Raw genomic sequence first — 18,746 nt, forward strand, 5'->3', positions numbered from 1 at the left:
ACTATAGTTTACTATCAATATATGAGTTTATAAAGAAAAAAATAAAGCCCTACATCTAAAATCTTAGAATATTCGACTGAAAATAAAAAACACCCCAATAGATTATTGGACTAAAAAATCGTGTTTTTGAAAGCTCTCAGTCTCCAGGTCTAATGTTCTCTCAAATTTCCACACTTACTAGTGACTGTATTACAAATGAACAATTTTTTTTATGGTCTAAGTACTAACAACTCTGCTTCTTTCATGAAAATTAGTCTTGTTTATTCAGAGAAGAGGCTAATTATAAAGAACCACACTCCAATCCAAAAAAGAAAAAAGCTCATAGGAGATAATACTGACTAGGCAATGTATTTTTCCCTTTCCCTCCTTAAAAATGAGGTAAAATAAATTCTTGTGAACTGAGGGCCTGCTCAAAATATGTTTTTTAGAAAACTTTTATTTAATAAATTTCATAGGTACAGCTTTTGGAATATAGCATTTCTTCCCCCCATACCTGCCTTCCAACCCCACTCCCATCCCACCTCCTACTCCCTCTCCCATCCCATTCTTCATCAGGATTCATTTTCAATTATCTTTATATACAGATGATCAACTCTATACTAAGTTAAGATCTGAGCAGTTTGCACCCACACAGACATACAAAGTATAAAGTACTGTTTGAAGACAAGTTTTACCACTAATTTGCATAGTACAACTCATTAAGGATAGAGGTCCTACATAGGGAGCAAGTACACAGTGACTTTTTTTGATCTAACAATTAACACTCTTTTTAATGACTTCAGTGATCACCCAAGGCTCTTGTCAAGAGCTGCCAAGGCTATGGAAACCTTCTGAGTCCACAAACCCCGTCATTATTTAGACAGGGCCATTAGCAAAGTGGAAGTTCTCAACTCTCTTCAGAGAAAGATACCTCCTTCTTTGGGTTCCCTTCTTTCGAATGGGATCTCACTCATAGAGGTCGTTCATGTAGGTCATTTTTTGCCACAGTGTCTTGGCTTTCCATGCCTGAAATGCTCTCATGGGCTTTTTAGCCAGATCCGAACACATTAAGGGCTGATTCTGAGGCCAGAATGCTGTTTAAGGCATTTGAATCCTATGAATCTGCTGTGTGGCCTGCTTCCCATGTTGGATAGATCTCTCCTTTGTAATTCTATCTATTGTTATTAGCAGACACTTGGTGTTATTTTTATGATCCCTTTGACACTATCTGTATGATCAGTTATGCACTTAAAATGATCACTTTAGCTAGTAAGATGGCATTAGTACCTGCCAAGTTAATAGGATTTGGAGCACCATGGCAAGTTTATAGCTTTGCCCTTTGGGGTAAGTCCATAGGAACACTTGTACGTCTCCTTCTTTTCTTATCCCCACTCTTATTTTTTACAGGGATCAATTTTCAATTGGATTTAAACACTTAAGAATAATTTTGTATTAAGTAAAGAGTTCAATAATGGTATTAAGTACAAAAAGAAAATAGTAAAAAGAATAAAATAGCAAGCTGTTCCTTGACAGCTGATCAAACCATTGCTTCTCAGTGTGTCAATTTTACTTCTCAGGTTTCCTTTCATGTACTCAGTTAACTGTCACTTCAGGGAGAACATATGATATTTGTCCCTTTTGGACTGGCTTATTTCACTCAGTATGATGTTTTCCAGATCCCTCCATTTTACTGCAAATGACTGGATTTCATTTTTTTCCTGCTGTATAGTATTCCATAGAGTACATATCCCATAATTTCTTTATCTAGTCAACTGTTGACGGGCATTTAGGTTGATACCATGTCTTAGCTATTGTGAATTGAGCTTCAATAAGCATGGAGTTGCAGATAGCTCTTTTATTTTCCGATTTAGTTTCCTTGGTAAATTCCGAGAAGTGGGATGGCTGGATTGTATAGTAGGACTATATTCAGATTTCTGAGGTATCTCCAAACTGTCTCCATAGTGGCTTTACTAGTTTGCATACCCACCAACAGTGGATTAGGGTACCTTTTTCCCCACATCCTCACCAGTATTTTTGTTTGTTGAATTCTGTATGAAAGCCATTCTAACTGGGGTGAGGTGAAACCTTATAGTGGTTTTGATTTGCAATTCCCTGATGGCTAACGATCCTAAACATTTTTTCATGTGTCTGTTGGCCATTCGGATTTCCTCTTTTGAAAAATCTGTTTAAGTCCTTGGCTCATCTTTCACGTGGGTTGTTTTTATTGCGGAGTTTATTGATCTCTTTGTAGATTCTGGTTATTAATTCTTTATCTGTTGCATAGTTTGCAAATAATTTCTCCCATTCTGTGGGTTGCCTCTTCACGTTCCTGACTGTTTCTTTTACAGTACAAAACTTCTCAATTTGATGTAATCCAAGTTGTTAATTTTGGCTTTGAATGCCTGTGCTTCTGGGGTCTTTTCTAAGAAGTCTTTGCTTGTGCCAATATTTTGCAGAGTTTCACCGGTGTTCTCTAATAATATTTGATGATGTTGGGTCATAGATTTAGATCTTTAATCCACGTTGAGTGGATTTCTTGTGAGGTGTAAGATAGGGGTCTTGCTTCATGCTTCTGCATATGGAGATGAGTTTTCCCAGCACCATTTGTTGAATAGACTGACCTTGCTCCAGGAATTGGTTTTAGATGCTTGTTCAAATATAAGTTGGCTGTAGATGTTTGGATTGATTTCTGGTATTTATATTCTGTTCCATTAGTCTATCCATCTGTTTCTGTTCCTGTACCAGGCTGTTTTGATTATAAATGCCCTGTAGTATGTCCTGAAATCTGGTATTGATGCCTCCCAACTTTGTTCTTGTTGTACAAGATTTCTGTAGCTATTTGAGGTCTCCTGTGCCTCCATATGAATTTCAGCATCATTTTCTCTAGATCTGAGAAGAATCTCTTTGGTATTTTGATTGGTATTACATTGAATCTGTAAAGTGATTTTGGAAGAATGGACATTTTGATGATTTTGGTTTTTCTAATTCAATAATATGGAAGATTTTTCCATTTTTTGTATCTTCTATTTATTTACATAATCTTTTGTGATTCTCATCATAGAGATCTTTGACATCTTGATGACATTTATTCCAAGGTATTTGATTTTCTTTTCCTTTGGAGTTTATACAGAAACTTTAATTGTAAACCAGGGAGCAGCCAAGCTGAGATAGCGGAAGCACCTCAGTACTCCTACCCCTCCTCGGCCTCCGCCTCCACAGAGTCCACGCCCACCTCCTCGTAATCCTTCTTCAGGGAAGCCAGGTCCTCGGGGGCCTTGGAGAACTCCCCTTCCTCCATGCCTTCACCCACGTACCAGTGCACGAAGGCCCACTTGGCGTACATGAGGTCGAACTTATGGTCCAGGCGGGCCCAGGCCTCAGTGATGGCTGTGGTGTTGCTCAGCATGCACACAGCCCGCTGCACCTTGGCCAGGTCGCCCCTGGGCACCACGGTGGGGGGCTGGTAGTTGATGCCCACCTTAAAGTCGGTCGGGCACCAGCCCACAAACTGGATGGTGCGCTTGGTCTTGATGGTGGCGATGGCCACGTTGACGTCCTTCGGGACCACGTCGCCCCTTTACAGCATGCAGCAGGCCATGTACTTGCCATGGCGAGGGTCACACTTCACCATCTGATTGGCCGGCTCGAAGCAGGTGTTGGTGATCTCAGCCACAGACAGCTGTTCATGGTAGGCCTTCTCTGCTATTTTTGTAGCTATTGTGAATGAGAATGATCTTAGAAGTTCTTTCCTACTGTGGCATTGTCTGTATATACAAAATGTTGTGTTTTGTGTACTGACTTTATATCCTGCTACTTTACCAAACTCTTTTATGAGTTCCAATAATCTCTTAGTAGAGTTCCTTGGATCCCCTATATAACGAATCATGTCTTCTGCAAATAGGGATAGTTTGACCTCTTCCTTTCCAATATGTATCCCTTTGATTTCTTTCTCTTGCCTAATGGCCCTGGCTAAAACTTCCAGTGCTATATTGAATAGCAATGGGGAGAGTGGGCATCCCTATCTGGTACCAGATCTCAGTGGGAATGCTTCCAACTTTTCCCCATTCAATAGATTGCTGGCCATGGGTTGCCATAATTTGCCTTGACTGTGTTGAGGAATGTTCCTTCAATACCCAATTTGCTTAGAGTTTTCATCACTAATGGGTGTTGTATTTTATCAAATGCTTTCTCTGCATCTATTGAGATAATCATATGGTTTTTCTTCTGCAGTCTGTTAATGTGGTGTATCACATTGATTGATTTGCGAATGTTGTACCATCCCTGCATACCAGGGATAAATCCCATTTGGTCTGGTGATCTTCCTGATGTGTTGTTGCATTCTATTGGCTAGAATTTTGTTGAGGATTTTTGCATCTATGTTCATCATGGAAATTGGTCTGTAATTCTCTTTCTCTAATGCATCTTTTTCAGGTTTAGGAATTAAGGTGATGCTGGCTTCATAGAATTTTGGAGGATTCCCTGTCTTTCAACAAAATATGTTGTATTGCTGGGTGGGCAAGTGTGGAAACTAGGAATTAGGGGAAATTATAAAATGATCTGCCTTAACTCTGAGAATATGCCTGAGAAAGTAGACTTCCAGGATGATCTTCAACCAGAGAGTCCCACTTTACAGGAGAGAATAAAGCAGTTTTTATCTACCTGTGTGTTAAAACTGCATAAATCAGAAGATGGGCAGTCCTTGCTGTGGATTAAGGGCCAACAGCAAGTTTTGGTGCTGAGTGAAAACAACAAACCTTTCCAAGTCCTGTATAATATGTTACCCCCATTCAATCTTGCTACACTACTTGGACTTGCATCTTCATAACTGAGTACTGTCACTTCCCACATGGCCTGACATCTGGACATTGGTTGTGCATTGTCATGATGTCTCTATTCATGGTTTCTGCCCAGTGTGAGAGGAATATAGGAAAACAAAAAGTAGTTTCGGTGTGGGTGCAAACTGTTGAAATCTTTACTTAATTTATACTAAATTGATCTTCTATATATAAAGATAATTGAAAATGAATCTTGATGCGAATGGATTGGGAAAGGGAGTGGGAGATGGGAGGGTTGTGGGTGGAAGTGAAGTTACAGGGCTGGGGAAGCCATTGTAATCCATAAACTGTACTTTGGAAATTTATAGTTATTAAATAAATGTTTAAAAAAATTAAAGCCAAAGGGAAAAAAAAAAGCAGTTTGCTGGTTGGAGAGCAAATCTTCCCTCTTATAAAATATAGTCCAAAAAAACTTCATAATCTTTAACATGAAATCCCTCATCCCTAACTTAGAAAAATTCATTACCTGATTCTAACAGTTTTGGAATAAATACATCAACTATTCCTTTAGTTATATTAATGGTCAGAGAAATCAATAAATGATAGCAGTAGCTTGGAACTGATGGGTTGAACTTCTTTTTAAAAAGATTTAGTTTATTTATGTGAAAGACAGAATTACAGAGCTAGAAACACAGAGAGAGAGAGAGGTCTTCCATCCATTGGTAACTCCTCAAATGGCCACAGTGGCTGGAACTGGCATATCTGAAGCCAGGAGATTCTTCTAGGTCTTTTAGTTGGGAACAGGGACCCAAGCACTTGGACTATCTTCTACTGTTTCCCAAGTGCATTAGCAGGCAGTACTCGAACCGGCGCCCATATGGGATATCAGCACTGTATGCCAGGACTTAAACCTACTGCAACACAGTCCCAGCCTCCAGAAGAATTTTTTACATACATGATTGTGCATGATGCTTATTGAAAGTGCAGACATGTACCTTGGCTTTGATCTACTAGACTAGAGAGATCCATAGCCACCTTTAAGAATATACTTTCCACTGTAACAGCTTCTTTTCCCCTCTTTATTTCCACTGCTAGAAAGACATAGATTTTGAAGTACTGTCATGGAAAAATACTGTTTTCTATGAGTTGAAGTAACCAAACCAATATACAGATAGCAGTGAAAGAATAGCTCTAAATGGGAGCATTTATGTCTCAAACTTTGATTGTAATTTCTGTAAACAATGAACTCATGTTCTGAAGCAACAGCACAAAGAGGCTCAATCATACTGAGGGGTGGTTGTTGAATATAGAAAATGTGGTAAAAAAACAAAGTATGGTATGATATACAAGACATAGTTATTTCTTTAGTCTTTTCCATGTCCTGAATTATGTATCTTTCTGGCTATCTACTGTCAACTCACAGTTTAATTCATATCAAGTAGCTTAATGATTACTAATGGATGCCATGAAACTATTGACTGGATGTAGGAAGTACCATTAGATGCAGTATGACATTCTTCGCATTTAAAGCATATATATTTCCCTGGAAACAAGTGAACCAGAATGACTATACACCAGCATTATTCTTCAGTCTAGAGTGACTCTACAAATGAGAGTCTGATTGTCCCTAGGTGAACTGGTTTGCACATGAAGGAATGAGGATCTGGTCTTAGTCCATGGAAAATGCCACCCTATGGAGTCCAGAGTAACCAGCTGTCATATTTCCTCCCTGCCACACTGTGGGCTACACAACATTGTTTTTTTCTAACATTTCATAAACACAGTTTTTGGAATATGGTGATTCTTCCCACCATACCCCGCCCCCCAACCCACACTTCCATCCCTCTTTATCCTCCCTCTTCCATTCCCATTCTTTTTACTAGGATCTATTTTTAATTAACTTTATACACATATGATTAGCTCTATACTATGTAAAGAGTTCAATACATTGTATGAAAAAAAAACAAAACTTGCCTCATTAGTTGAGATAAGGGATCATTAAAGTCACTGCAATGGCGAGGGCTCCAAGATGGTGGAATAGGGAGGAAGTTTACTAATAGTCCAGGAAAAGATAGTTTAATAAAAGCAGAGATACTGTAGTCTCAAGAAAGAGATAGGGAAAAAACTGCAGAGGAAACTCTTCCAGAATTAGAGGGATACGGTGGACCTACGTGGAGGGCACGGGCACCCACAGCTCAGGACCCCAGCTGCTGAGTCTATGCAACAGCGCTGGAAAGGGAGGTGAGGTGAAACCGCAGTAGCCCGAGACATTGGTAGAAAAGTGGCAGGAAGAGCCCAGAGGGAACGAGGCTAGAAGGCCAGTAGGGGAAAGTACACCAGCCTAACTAGAGAAGAGAAAAAAAAAATAAAAGGGACCAGTACGGACACGATTCTTTCTCTAACCTCACCTTACAAAGGCGAGCAAGACAATAGAGCAGGCACCATTTTGGACATACGTAACAGCTGTGCCAGTTCGGGGCTGTGCCCACCCTCAAACAAGCAGAAAAACGTGACTCTAGTGGGGACAAGTAGTAGGAGACTAAGACATAGTGAATGTGTAGAGCTTATAAACTGGGACTGTGAAAGAATAAAAAACCTGAGGGTGTGTGGGAGAACTCATGGTATGGCTGAGACGTGAATAGTCTTGGTGGGAGACGAAACAAATTCAGGCATATTTGGCTACCCAGTGAGAGACATTGCAGGGGAATCTGAGCTTACACTGAGGACTGCACAGATCCTTTGTGTGGTCCCTGGGACAGAGCAGACAAATATTATCCCCACTGGGGATAGCACTCAGGTACTGATTGCCATCGAGGAGAAGAGCACAGCTGAGCAGAATTACTTCCCTTCTGAATTAAAAGAGAGAGAGAGAGAGAGAGAGAGATATTTACCATGCCCCAAAACTGGGTGTGTCACCTTTATCACCTTTAGCACACCCTTAACCCTGAAGAACTGAGCAGAGCTCTCTGGCCACACCCAACACAAGCCTCTAGAGATTCACCAAAAGCAGATAGTCCACTTAATCTAGAGTCATAGTACAATGAGAAAAGCCACCACAGCTAAAAAATAAAAAAAATAAAAGAAGAAACCAAAGAATATCTCAACAATGCCAAACAACAAATGCAGAAACCAAGGAGACAAGAACAAGGAAGATATCATGACCATCCCAAATGAACATGACACTCCAATACAAGATTATGAAGATAATGAGATAGAAGAAATGCAAGAAACTGAACTCAAAACATTTATGATAAGAACATTTAGAAGATATCAAAAACAAATGCATGGGCTGGCACTGCAGCTCACTTGGCTAATCCTCTGCCTGCAGTGCCAGCACCCTGGGTTCTAGTCCTGGTTTGGGGCGCTGGATTCTGTCCTGGTTGCTCCTCTTCCAGTCCAGCTCTCTGCTGTGGCCCGGGAAGAAAGTGGAGGATGGCCCAAGTGCTTGGGCCCTGAACCCACATGGGAGATGGGAGGAAGCACCTGGCTCCTAGCTTCGGATCACCACAGCATGCTGGCTGATGTGGCCATTTGAGGGGTGAACTAATGGAAAGGAAGATCTCCTCTCTGTCTCTCTTTCTCACTGTCTAACTATGCCTGCACCCTGTGTGGGTGTAAACTGTTGAAGTCTTTACTTGGTATATACTAAATTGATGTTCTGAATATAAAGAAAATTGAAAATGAATCTTGGCTGGTGCCGCAGCTCACTTGGCTAATCCTCCACCTGTTGTGCCGGCATCCTGGATTCTAGTCCTGGTTGGGGCGCTGGATTCTTTCCCAGTTGCTCCTCTTCCAGGTCAGCTCTCTGCTGTGGCCTGGGAAGGCAGTGGAGGATGGGTCAAGTGCTTGGGCCCTGCACCCGCATGGGAGATCAGGAGGAAGCACCTGGCTCCTGGCTTCAGATCGGCACAGTGTGCCAGCCGTAGCAGCCATTTGGGGGGGGTGAACCAATGGAAGGAAGACCTTTCTCTGTCTCTTTCTCACTGTCTAGTTCTGCCTGTCAAAAAAAAAAAAATGAATCTTGATGTAAATCAGTGAGAGAGGGAGTGGGAGATGGGATGTTTGTGGGTGGGAGGGAGACTAATGGGAGGAAAAAGGCACTATATTCCAAAAGCTGTACTTTGGAAATTTATATTTATTAAATAAAAGTTTAAAAAAAATAAAGTCACTGCATTTCAAATGTTAATTTAACTTTTTTTTCATACAGCATTTAAAGCATTTTATTTAAAAAGATGTGCTCTTTTAGTTAGACTGGCTTATTTCACTAAGTATGTGTTTTCTAGTTTCACCCATTTTATTGCAAAAATCATGATTTCATTTTTTTACTTTGTTTAGTATTCCATAGTGCATATATCCCATAAGTTCTTTATACAGTCTTCAGTTACACAATATTCTTTATTTATATTGAGCCCCCAACTGTCAATCAAAATGTCATTCTTTTAAATTGACAATGGAATACAATATTTAAGACAAGGAATGACCTCTGGTATGGTATTTTCCCACTCTCATTTTCAGTTTTCTTATAAGATAAATGAAGATAAAAATATTATCTCACAGAATAATTTGAAGTTAGGCAAGATAGTGGATGGGACACAAACAGTACTTTGTGTAGTAAGTATTCAATCAATGCTAGTTATTACTGTGTTTCATGACAATTATGATTATTCTCTAATAACAGGGTCATATTTGAAAGAATGATGCTATGATGTAAGGAAATGCATACATAGGGAAATTGCTAGAGAGTGGGTTCTTCAATTAAGCAACAGTTTTATTCTAATTCATTTCCTCTCTTACATGACTCCTACATATCACACCTTTGGCCTGCCTCTGACATTCAGCAGTGACATTATGTACATAAAATATCCCACCTATTATTTCCCAAGGAATCCACTTCCCATATTAACACCTATTTTACAAATCAAGAATTTTTTTTTGTTTTGAGGTTTCATTTTCTTAATTTTTATTTATTTATTTAAAATGCAGAGTAATAGAGAGAGAGGGAGAGAGAAAGAGTGATATTTCCCATCTGCTGGTTCACTCCACAAATGCTCTCAAAAATGGGCTGGGTCAGACCTTAGTCAGAAGCCAGGAGCCTGGAACTCCATTTGGGTCTTAAATATGGGTGTGATGCTGCATACAAGAGTGTACATTAGCAGGAAGCTGGAATTGAGAGAAAGTCAGGACTCAAACTCAGGTACTCCATATGCCATGAGGGAACAAAAAGCATCAGCTTAACAAAAAGTGATTGCCTCTGCTTACATACTTCAGTCCTGGTGCTACTGCCCTACTTGAGGCTATCAAGACTGTTAAGAATAATTGTGCTAACCAGATCAATGATTAACCTTTACTCCTTGAGAATGAAGATGACTGTCTTTATTGATTTTTTTAAAAAAATCTATCATCCCATTATAGTAATGTATCTATAACATCCTTTTACTATTCCTCAAGAATATGTGGGAGAGGTTCCATAAATTTTCATTAATTTTTACTTTTCCAACTTTCTTTCCCCCTGATCTGAGAAACACATCCTGGGAATTTTCCTACTGGATTGTTTGACACCCATTTGGTTTTATAATTTCAGCTTCGAAAACACTTAAAAAAACTGACAAAATTCTTTTTATAAAGATAAAAGTTTTATTTAGTTCACAGTTTTGGAGAGTTAAGTCCAAGAATGGACAGTCTCATTGGTTTGACCTTTGATGAGAATGCAATGATTGTGCATGTTCTGTGGGAATAACCACATGGTGAACTAGAAAGCCAAAAGACTAACTATGCCCAACTCAGATTTTGTAACTAGCCCATCATGAGAACTACCTTCCAAAGGCATGCTGCCATGACCAAAGTAATTTTGATGAGGCCTACCTCCTAAAAACCATAATTGGATTAAATTTTCACTCTTACTACAATTAAAAGGACATTACAGTTGGAATGTCTGCGTGAGTTTTGGAGCCAAGTCCTGTTTAAACCATAACAGGATCTATCCTAGACAAACAAACACTTGAGTCCTTTTTCTCCCTGTAGGTATCTGTTTCCATACTTTGGGAAAGTTTGCATTTTCACCTTAGCATTCAGGTCATTTCAAGAAAAGTCATGAACTTATAGTATGCCCAGCATTTTCCTCGTTGAATGTCTAGAAGAAATAGTTGCCAACTCTTTAAGTCACCAAATTAACACTCAAAATTTTATCATAACTTTAATATACTTTCTATAGTCTCTCTATGTATTAGCAAACAATAAAAAAGAGCAGAAAATTCAGAAACATTCCATCTAAAATTGGTGTTTTAATAGACCAGCAAACCTCTCAAATCCAGGGGAAGAGGATGAACTGTCATTTGGTGTTGAGATAACTGAATAAACACAAGCAAATGACATCAGTGAACCCATGTTTTTCTCAGCATTAATTAGAACAGGTATAAAATACATTTACAGATTCATGACAAAAGTACAACAGCAGTAGAGTAAAATGAAACCTCCACAAAGTAGAAAAATGGCTTATATAAACTAAGAGCTTTGAAATACAAATATGTCTAAACTAAAGATATGAGAGGAAAATGCACAATTTTGATAAAACCAATTTTGTTAGTCAATCCTAAATACAGGTGGTGACAATCAAAGGACAGGGTTAAACCTAAGAGGACAAAAGTTTGGACAATAACATTTTTGAGGAAATTGAAAAGAGTGAAGACAGCTAAAGGTAAGTAATAATGAGAGCTAGTAATCATATAAGTAATAACAAGGAGTAAGTCTTGAGGTTATAATACAGAAAGGTACAGCATATTTTTGTATAATTTATGCTGCATATGAGTATATCTCAACTAAAGAGAAAAGAATAGATGGAATAAATCCTGCTAAAATATGGATTACAAAAGATAAAGTAACATAACTCTCCTACAAATATAGGATGAACGTGTTTCAAAGATTTAGTTAAACCAGTTAGAAGGAAGTGTTGGCTCAAAGAAATATAGAAGACACAAAGTTATTTATAGGTAACGAAAGAAAGAAAACTGGAATGAAATTACTAAAATACTCAGAGATTCAATACTCATTAATATCCTCCATAGCAATAAAATTGTAATCTTCAGAATTATCTTTCCCATGGGCATAAATCATTTGTGTCTCTGTAGGAAAAAATCCATTTGAGTTGTTACTATACAAACATCATTTGTAAAACCATCATTTTGTGCAAATTAATATCAACCCTTAAACAGCTATAAAATACTCTATCCAGCAGTAAATAATGAATCAGAAAACACTGCATACTCCTGGAGAATTCAATGCTTCTTTAAATGGGATTGTGAAACGCACTCAATGAAGTTCCATAAGTTCCAATAACACTAAAAGAATACTCAAGTTTTACTTTTGTTTATGCCAATATTTAAATTTTTGATTTCACAAAAATTTGACTCCTTCAAACATGAATGAATGAGCATGAGCAACAAATGTGTAAACACTGCCTAATATATAGCATTTGTTTTCTTATATGTCCAGCTTTGCATCCACTGGAAGCAACAGCTCTATAATCTATTTACATTATAAGATATAGGGTAACAACATTCTAGTCATTGCAGTTGAATATTTGGACTCCTTTAAAAAGCTCCCATGTTACAGAATAATTTAAAAATTTGAAATTAGATAAATCATTTAAAAGAGATATTTACATCTTCTTAGCATTTATTACCTTCAATTTTCTACTAAGAACACATATTTTTTATTTTAATGTCTTCTTCACAAGATCATTAAAAAAGTAATAGCAGTTTGGAAAAAAATACAAAGTACACCAAAGTCTTAGGGCAGGATATATTGCCTTTAATGAAAGCATTAGCTACACTAATAGAATCATATTACCATTGATTTAATGTTTCTCTTGTGAGCATTGCATCAAAATACTTTGTAGATTGCTGAAATAAGTCTAGATGCAGCAAGATATTCAGAATTATAACAGCTTCTTTTAACGTTCACACTTATTAGAGTGGAGAAGTGTGATAGTTGAAAATTGCTATGAATTTTCAATTATTAAGGACATGCTAATAAAGAAAGCATAGTGACTTTTTAACAGCTATGTAGACAGATCATCAAAAGATTCATGCAAACTGTTTATTAATGCAAAGCTAGGAATGAATTTCCAAACTTTTTGCATCACAAAAAACTTCATTTTTAAATTTCATTTTCCATAAACCTTTAGGAGTACTATTATTTTTGAAGACTGACCAAATATTCTGTATCCCGAATGAGTCAAGAAGAAAGAAGATTCAATTTTGAGTATCTTAACTACTTATGAGCTGAAATTCTAGAAAAATTAATAGATGCATATTAGTGGATTGTTAAAAATATTTGACCGCATAAGAATGATGAAGATGACCAAGTACATGATAGGGTTATTTAATTCTTTGTAGGGTGGGAAAACTTCTCAAATCTCATCCTCACAACTTATAAAGAATCCAGGAATAGAACCAAACTTTTAGGAAGAATACCTTTGATCAAAGGAGGAATGTAAATATCTGTTGGTGAATAAAGTGCAAGAATTCCCCTTTTCCTTTGAGACCTGTATTTTCAAGTCTCATCGCTGGAATAAAATTCCCTCCAGGTCGAGATTGCAGAATGAACCTTTGGAGAAAGGAATTATACTTTTATTACACAATTTAAGTCAACCACAATTTTATTAAAGTATAGGCCAAGTGTTGTCAAATACTTTGGCCATCAACTGATAGAGGGAGCTTCCCTTCAACCCAATGGGGCCTCCCACAAGGACCGCATACTGGCTGAGCTGCCACCACTGCCATGAAGAACTGAAATGTTTGTGACTCTATTTTCCTTTTTTTGTGTCTAATGCCTACAAGATTCCCAATGTTGGGTACTATTGCATGAGCAAAGCAAGGATCAGTGCCTCTTTTGTAATTAGTGCTCCACTGCTTTTGTGTGTTAAAAAAAGATCTCCACAATGAGAATTACAAAACATTAAAGAAAGAAATAGAAGATGACACATAGAAAAGGAAAAAATTTTCCACGTTCGTGGATTACAAGAATCAATATCACCAAAATGTCCACAGTATCAAAAGCAATTTACAGATTCAATGCAATCCCAATCCAAACACCAAGGACATTCTTCTCAGATATAGAAAAAATGATGCTGAAATTCATATGGAAAACAAGAGACTCAGAATAGATAAAGCAATCTTATACAGCAAAAATAAACCAAGAGGCATCACAATATCAAATTTCAAGACATACTCCAAGACAGTTATAATCAAAACAGCCTGATACTGGCATAAAAACAAACTTGTAGACCAATGAAATAGAACAGAAACTCCAGAAATCAACCCACACATCTATAACCAACTTATTTTTAACAAAGGAGCTAAAATCAATCCTTGGATCAAGGACAGTCTCTTCAACAAATGGTGCTAAGGAAACTAGATCTCTGCATGCAGAAGTATGAAGCGAGATCTCTACTTTATACCTTACACAAAAACTCACTCAAAATGGTTCAAAGACCTAAATCTATGACCTGATACCATCAACGTACTAGTGAACATTGGGGAAACTCTGCAAGACATTGGTATAAGGAAAGAATTCTTGGAAAAGACCCAGAGGCCCAGGTAATCAAAGTCAAAATTGACAAATTGGATTACATCAAATTGAGATGCTTTCTACACTGCAAAAGAAACACTCAGGAAAGTGTAGAGGCAACTGACAGAATGGGAAAAATTATTTGTAAATTATACAAGTGATAAAGGATTAATATTCAGAATATATGAAGAGCTCAAGCAACTCAACAACAAAAAATAACCCAGTGAAGAAATGGGCAAAGGACTTAAACAGGCATATTTCAAAAGAAGAAATCCAAATGGCCAGCAGACACATGAAAAAATGCTCAGGATCAACACGTTTCAGAGAAATGCAAATAAAAACCACAATGAGGTTTTACCTCACTTCCATAATGGCTTTCATACAGAAATTAACAAACAAAAAATGCTGAACAAGATATGGGGAAAAGGCACCCTAATCCACCATCAGTGGGAATGTAAACTGGTACAGACATAATGGAAGACAGTAAGGACACACCCCAGAAATCTGAATATAGACCTACCATATTACCCAGCCATCCCACTCCTGGGAATTTACCCAAGGAGAATGTAATCAGCATATAAAAGAGTTATCTATATCCCCATGTTTACTGCAGTTTAACTCACTATAGCTAAGATATGGAATCAATCCAGATGTTCATCAACTGTTGACTGGATAAAGAAATTATGGTATAAACACCATGGAATACTACAGTGTTAAAAAAAAAAAAAGAAATCATATCATTTGCAACAAAATGGATTGAACCAGAAAACATCATACTTAATGAAATAGGCCAGTCCCAAAAGGGCAAATACCATAAGTTCTCCCTGATCCTTGGTAAATAATAGACCATCTAAAAGGTAATCTATAGAAATGAAACTGACAATTGGAGATGTGATAACTTTGAACGGTCCTTGTCTCAACTGTTGAGGAACAGTTGTTTTTGTTTTCCTTTTCATACTATTTGTTGAACTCTTTACTCAGTATAGAGTTAATCTTATGTGTACAAACTTAATTGAAAATAGATCTTAGTAAAATGTAAGAATGGCAATAGGAGAGAGAGAGGGAAGAAGGGTGGGAGTGCAGGTGGAAGTGTGGCTAGGGTGGGAATAATCACTATGTTCCCAAAGTTGTATTCATGAAATGCATGAAGTTTGTATACCTTAAATAAAAGGATTATGGGAAAAATCTGTTTATTTTAGAATATTTTAGAGCTTATATTCTAAAGGTGTGGAAAAGTGACCTGAGTGCCTAGCTTAGAAAGAAAATAGAAATTAGCAAAACGGGAGTAAAGTGTCTATCTCCTGAATGTTGGGATTTTTTTTCCTTCTTGGTTATCTTATATACTCTCTGATGATCTTAAAGACCATATTTTTAAATCTCTCCAATTTTATGGGGTAAGTCCATCTAGAAAAGATGTTCACATCAATATGTTAGAAACTGGCCGGCGCCGTGGCTCAACAGGCTAATCCTCCGCCTTGCGGCGCCGGCATACCGGGTTCTAGTCCCGGTCGGGGCACCGATCCTGTCCCGGTTGCCCCTCTTCCAGGCCAGCTCTCTGCTGTGGCCAGGGAAGTGCAGTGGAGGATGGCCCAAGTGTTTGGGCTCTGCACCCAATGGGAGACCAGGATAAGTACCTGGCTCCTGCCATCGGAACAGCGCGGTGCGCCGGCCGCAGCGCGCTACCGCGGCGGCCATTGGAGGGTGAATCAACGGCAAAAGGAAGACCTTTCTCTCTGTCTCTCCCTCACTGTCCACTCTGCCTGTCAAAAAAAAAAAAAAAAAAAAATGTTAGAAACTGAATAACACTGGGAGCCAAGATGGTGGATAGTGAGGACGTGCACCGATAGTCTGGGAAAATATAGTTTCATAAAAGTGGAATTACTGTAGCCTCAGGAAAAGACTCAAGAAAAAAAACTGCAGTGGAAACGCTTCCGGATCTAGTGGATGTGACACAGAGGACCTATAGGGAACCCACTGCATGGAAGCCCAGCCGCGGGAGCCGAGCCACAGACTCTCGCCAGCGTGGAAACTGGAGGTAAGACAAAAACCTCAGAAACCCGAGACATTGGTGGGGAAAGGCAGAGGCCTCTCTCTCCACTCACCTAACAAAGCCAGCAAAACAAAGAGCAGACACCATTTTACATATGTAAAGTGGCAACGAGTACACAAACTCAGTAACTTTGGGACTATGGTGAAAATTGAGAAAACATTGAGGGCTGCATAAACTCTTTGTGTGGTCCCAGGGGTAGATCAAACGAATACTCACAGAGGCCAGACTTCAAATACCCTCAATTCCACTCAGCTGTGCGGAATTACTTCCCAACTGATTAAAAAAAAAAAAAAAAAAAGAGAGAGAGACAGACAGACAGACAGACATCCAGCAAGGGGAAAGGGAGAGAACAATCTGGGTGAGTCACTATTTGCACAGCCTTAAAACCTGAAGAATCAAGCAGAGCTCTCTGGCCACACCCATCACAGTCTCTAAGGATCCATCAAAGCAGACAGCTCACTTAGAGGCATAGTATAATGGAAAAAAAAAAAACCACAGCCAAAAACAAACAAACAAAAAAAACATAAATTATCTTCAACATGACAAACAACAAATGTAGAAACTGAGGTAACAAGAGCAAGGAAGACACTATGATGCCCCCAAATGAACAAGACACCCCAATGCAAGATTATGAAGATGATGAGATAGAAGAAATGCAAGAAGCGGATCTCAAAAAATTGATAAGAACATTAAGAAGTTCTCAAAAACAAATTCTTGAACTACAGAAATCCTTAATGGACAAGATAGAAAATCTCTCTCATGAAAATGAAATATTAAGGAGGAATCAAAATGAAATGAAACAACTAGTAGAACATGAAACTGTGATAGTGACAGGAAACCATAATGAAATGAAGAACTCAATAGATCAAATGACAAACACATTAGACAGCCTTAAAAACAGAATGGGTGAAGCAGAAGAGAGAACATCGGAATTAGAAGACAGAGAACAGGAAAGGAAACAAGCAAACCAAAGAAAAGAAGAAGAAATCAGAAATCTAAAAAATACTGTCAGGAATCTACAGGATACTATTAAAAAACCCAACATTCGGGTTCTAGGAGTTCCTGAAGGCATGGAGAGGGAGAAAGGATTAGAAGGCCTTTTTAGTGAGATCCTAGCAGAAAATGTCCCAGGTTTGGAGAAGGACAGAGACATCCTAGTACAGGAAGCTCATAGAACCCCTAATAAACATGACCAAAAGAGATCCTCACCATGACATGTTGTAATCAAACTCACCACAGTGAAACATAAAGAAAAGATCCTAAAATGTGCAAGAGAGAAACGCCAGATTACTCTCAGAGGATCTTCAATTAGACTCACAGCTGACTTCTCTTCAGAAACCCTACAAGCTAGGAGAGAATGGCAAGATATAGCCCAGGTACTAAGAGAGAAAAACTGCCAGCCCAGAATATTATATCCTGCAAAGCTCTCATTTGTGAATGAAGGTGAAATAAAGACTTTTCACAGCAAACAGAAATTGAAAGAATTTGTTGCCACTCGTCCAGCCCTGCAAAAGATGCTTAAAGATGTGTTACATACAGAAACACAGAAACATGGTCAGCAATATGAAAGAAGGTAAAGGTAGGAAACCTCACAGCAAAAGATCACAGGAATCTCAAACCATATATTAGAAAAAAATCTTTGGCAAATGACAGGGCAAAGTTACTCCTTCTCAATAGTCACATTGAATGTTAATGGCTTGAACTGTCCAATTAAAAGACACCGATTGGCTGATTGGGTTAAGGAACAAAACCCATCTTTTTGCTGCTTACAAGAAACTCATCTTTCCAACAATGATCCATACAGACTGAAAGTAAAAGGCTGGAAAAATATATACCATGCCAACAGAAATGAAAAAAGAGCAGGCGTAGCCATCTTAATATCGGACAACATAAACTTTACCACAAAAACTGTTAGGAGAGACAAAGAGGGGCACTATTTAATGATTAAGGGATCCATTTAACAGGAAGATATAACAATTATCAATGTATATGCACCTAATTACAGGGCACCGGTTTATTTAAAAGACTTAAGGGAGTTAAAGGGAGACTTAGACCCCAATACAATAGTTCTGGGGGACTTCAATACTCCACTCTCAGAGATAGACAGATCAACGGGACAGAAGATCAACAAGGAGACAGTAGATTTAAATGACACTATAGCCCAAATGGATCTAACAGATATCTACAGAACATTTCATCCTACATTTAAAGCATTTACATTCTTCTCAGCAGTACATGGAACCTTCTCTAGGATTGACCACATACTAGGCCATAAAGCAAGTCTCAGCAAATTCAAAAGCATTAGAATCATACCATGCAGCTTCTCAGACCACAAAGGAATGAAATTGGAAATTAGCAACTCAGGAATCCCTAGA

General features: G+C 38.2%; 1 protein-coding gene across 1 annotated transcript in view; it reads right to left on the reverse strand.

The window, feature by feature from the left end:
• Nucleotides 1-3,169: 3,169 nt before the first annotated feature.
• The window catches only part of LOC133775794 (tubulin alpha chain-like), a 52,564-nt gene continuing 36,987 nt past the window's right edge, over nt 3,170-18,746 (reverse strand). The window contains 1 exon segment of the mRNA XM_062214288.1: nt 3,170-3,693. Coding sequence (XP_062070272.1) covers nt 3,170-3,693 — 524 coding nt within the window.

Source organism: Lepus europaeus, chromosome 17 (genome assembly GCF_033115175.1).
Source record: "Lepus europaeus isolate LE1 chromosome 17, mLepTim1.pri, whole genome shotgun sequence".
NCBI lineage: Eukaryota > Metazoa > Chordata > Mammalia > Lagomorpha > Leporidae > Lepus > Lepus europaeus.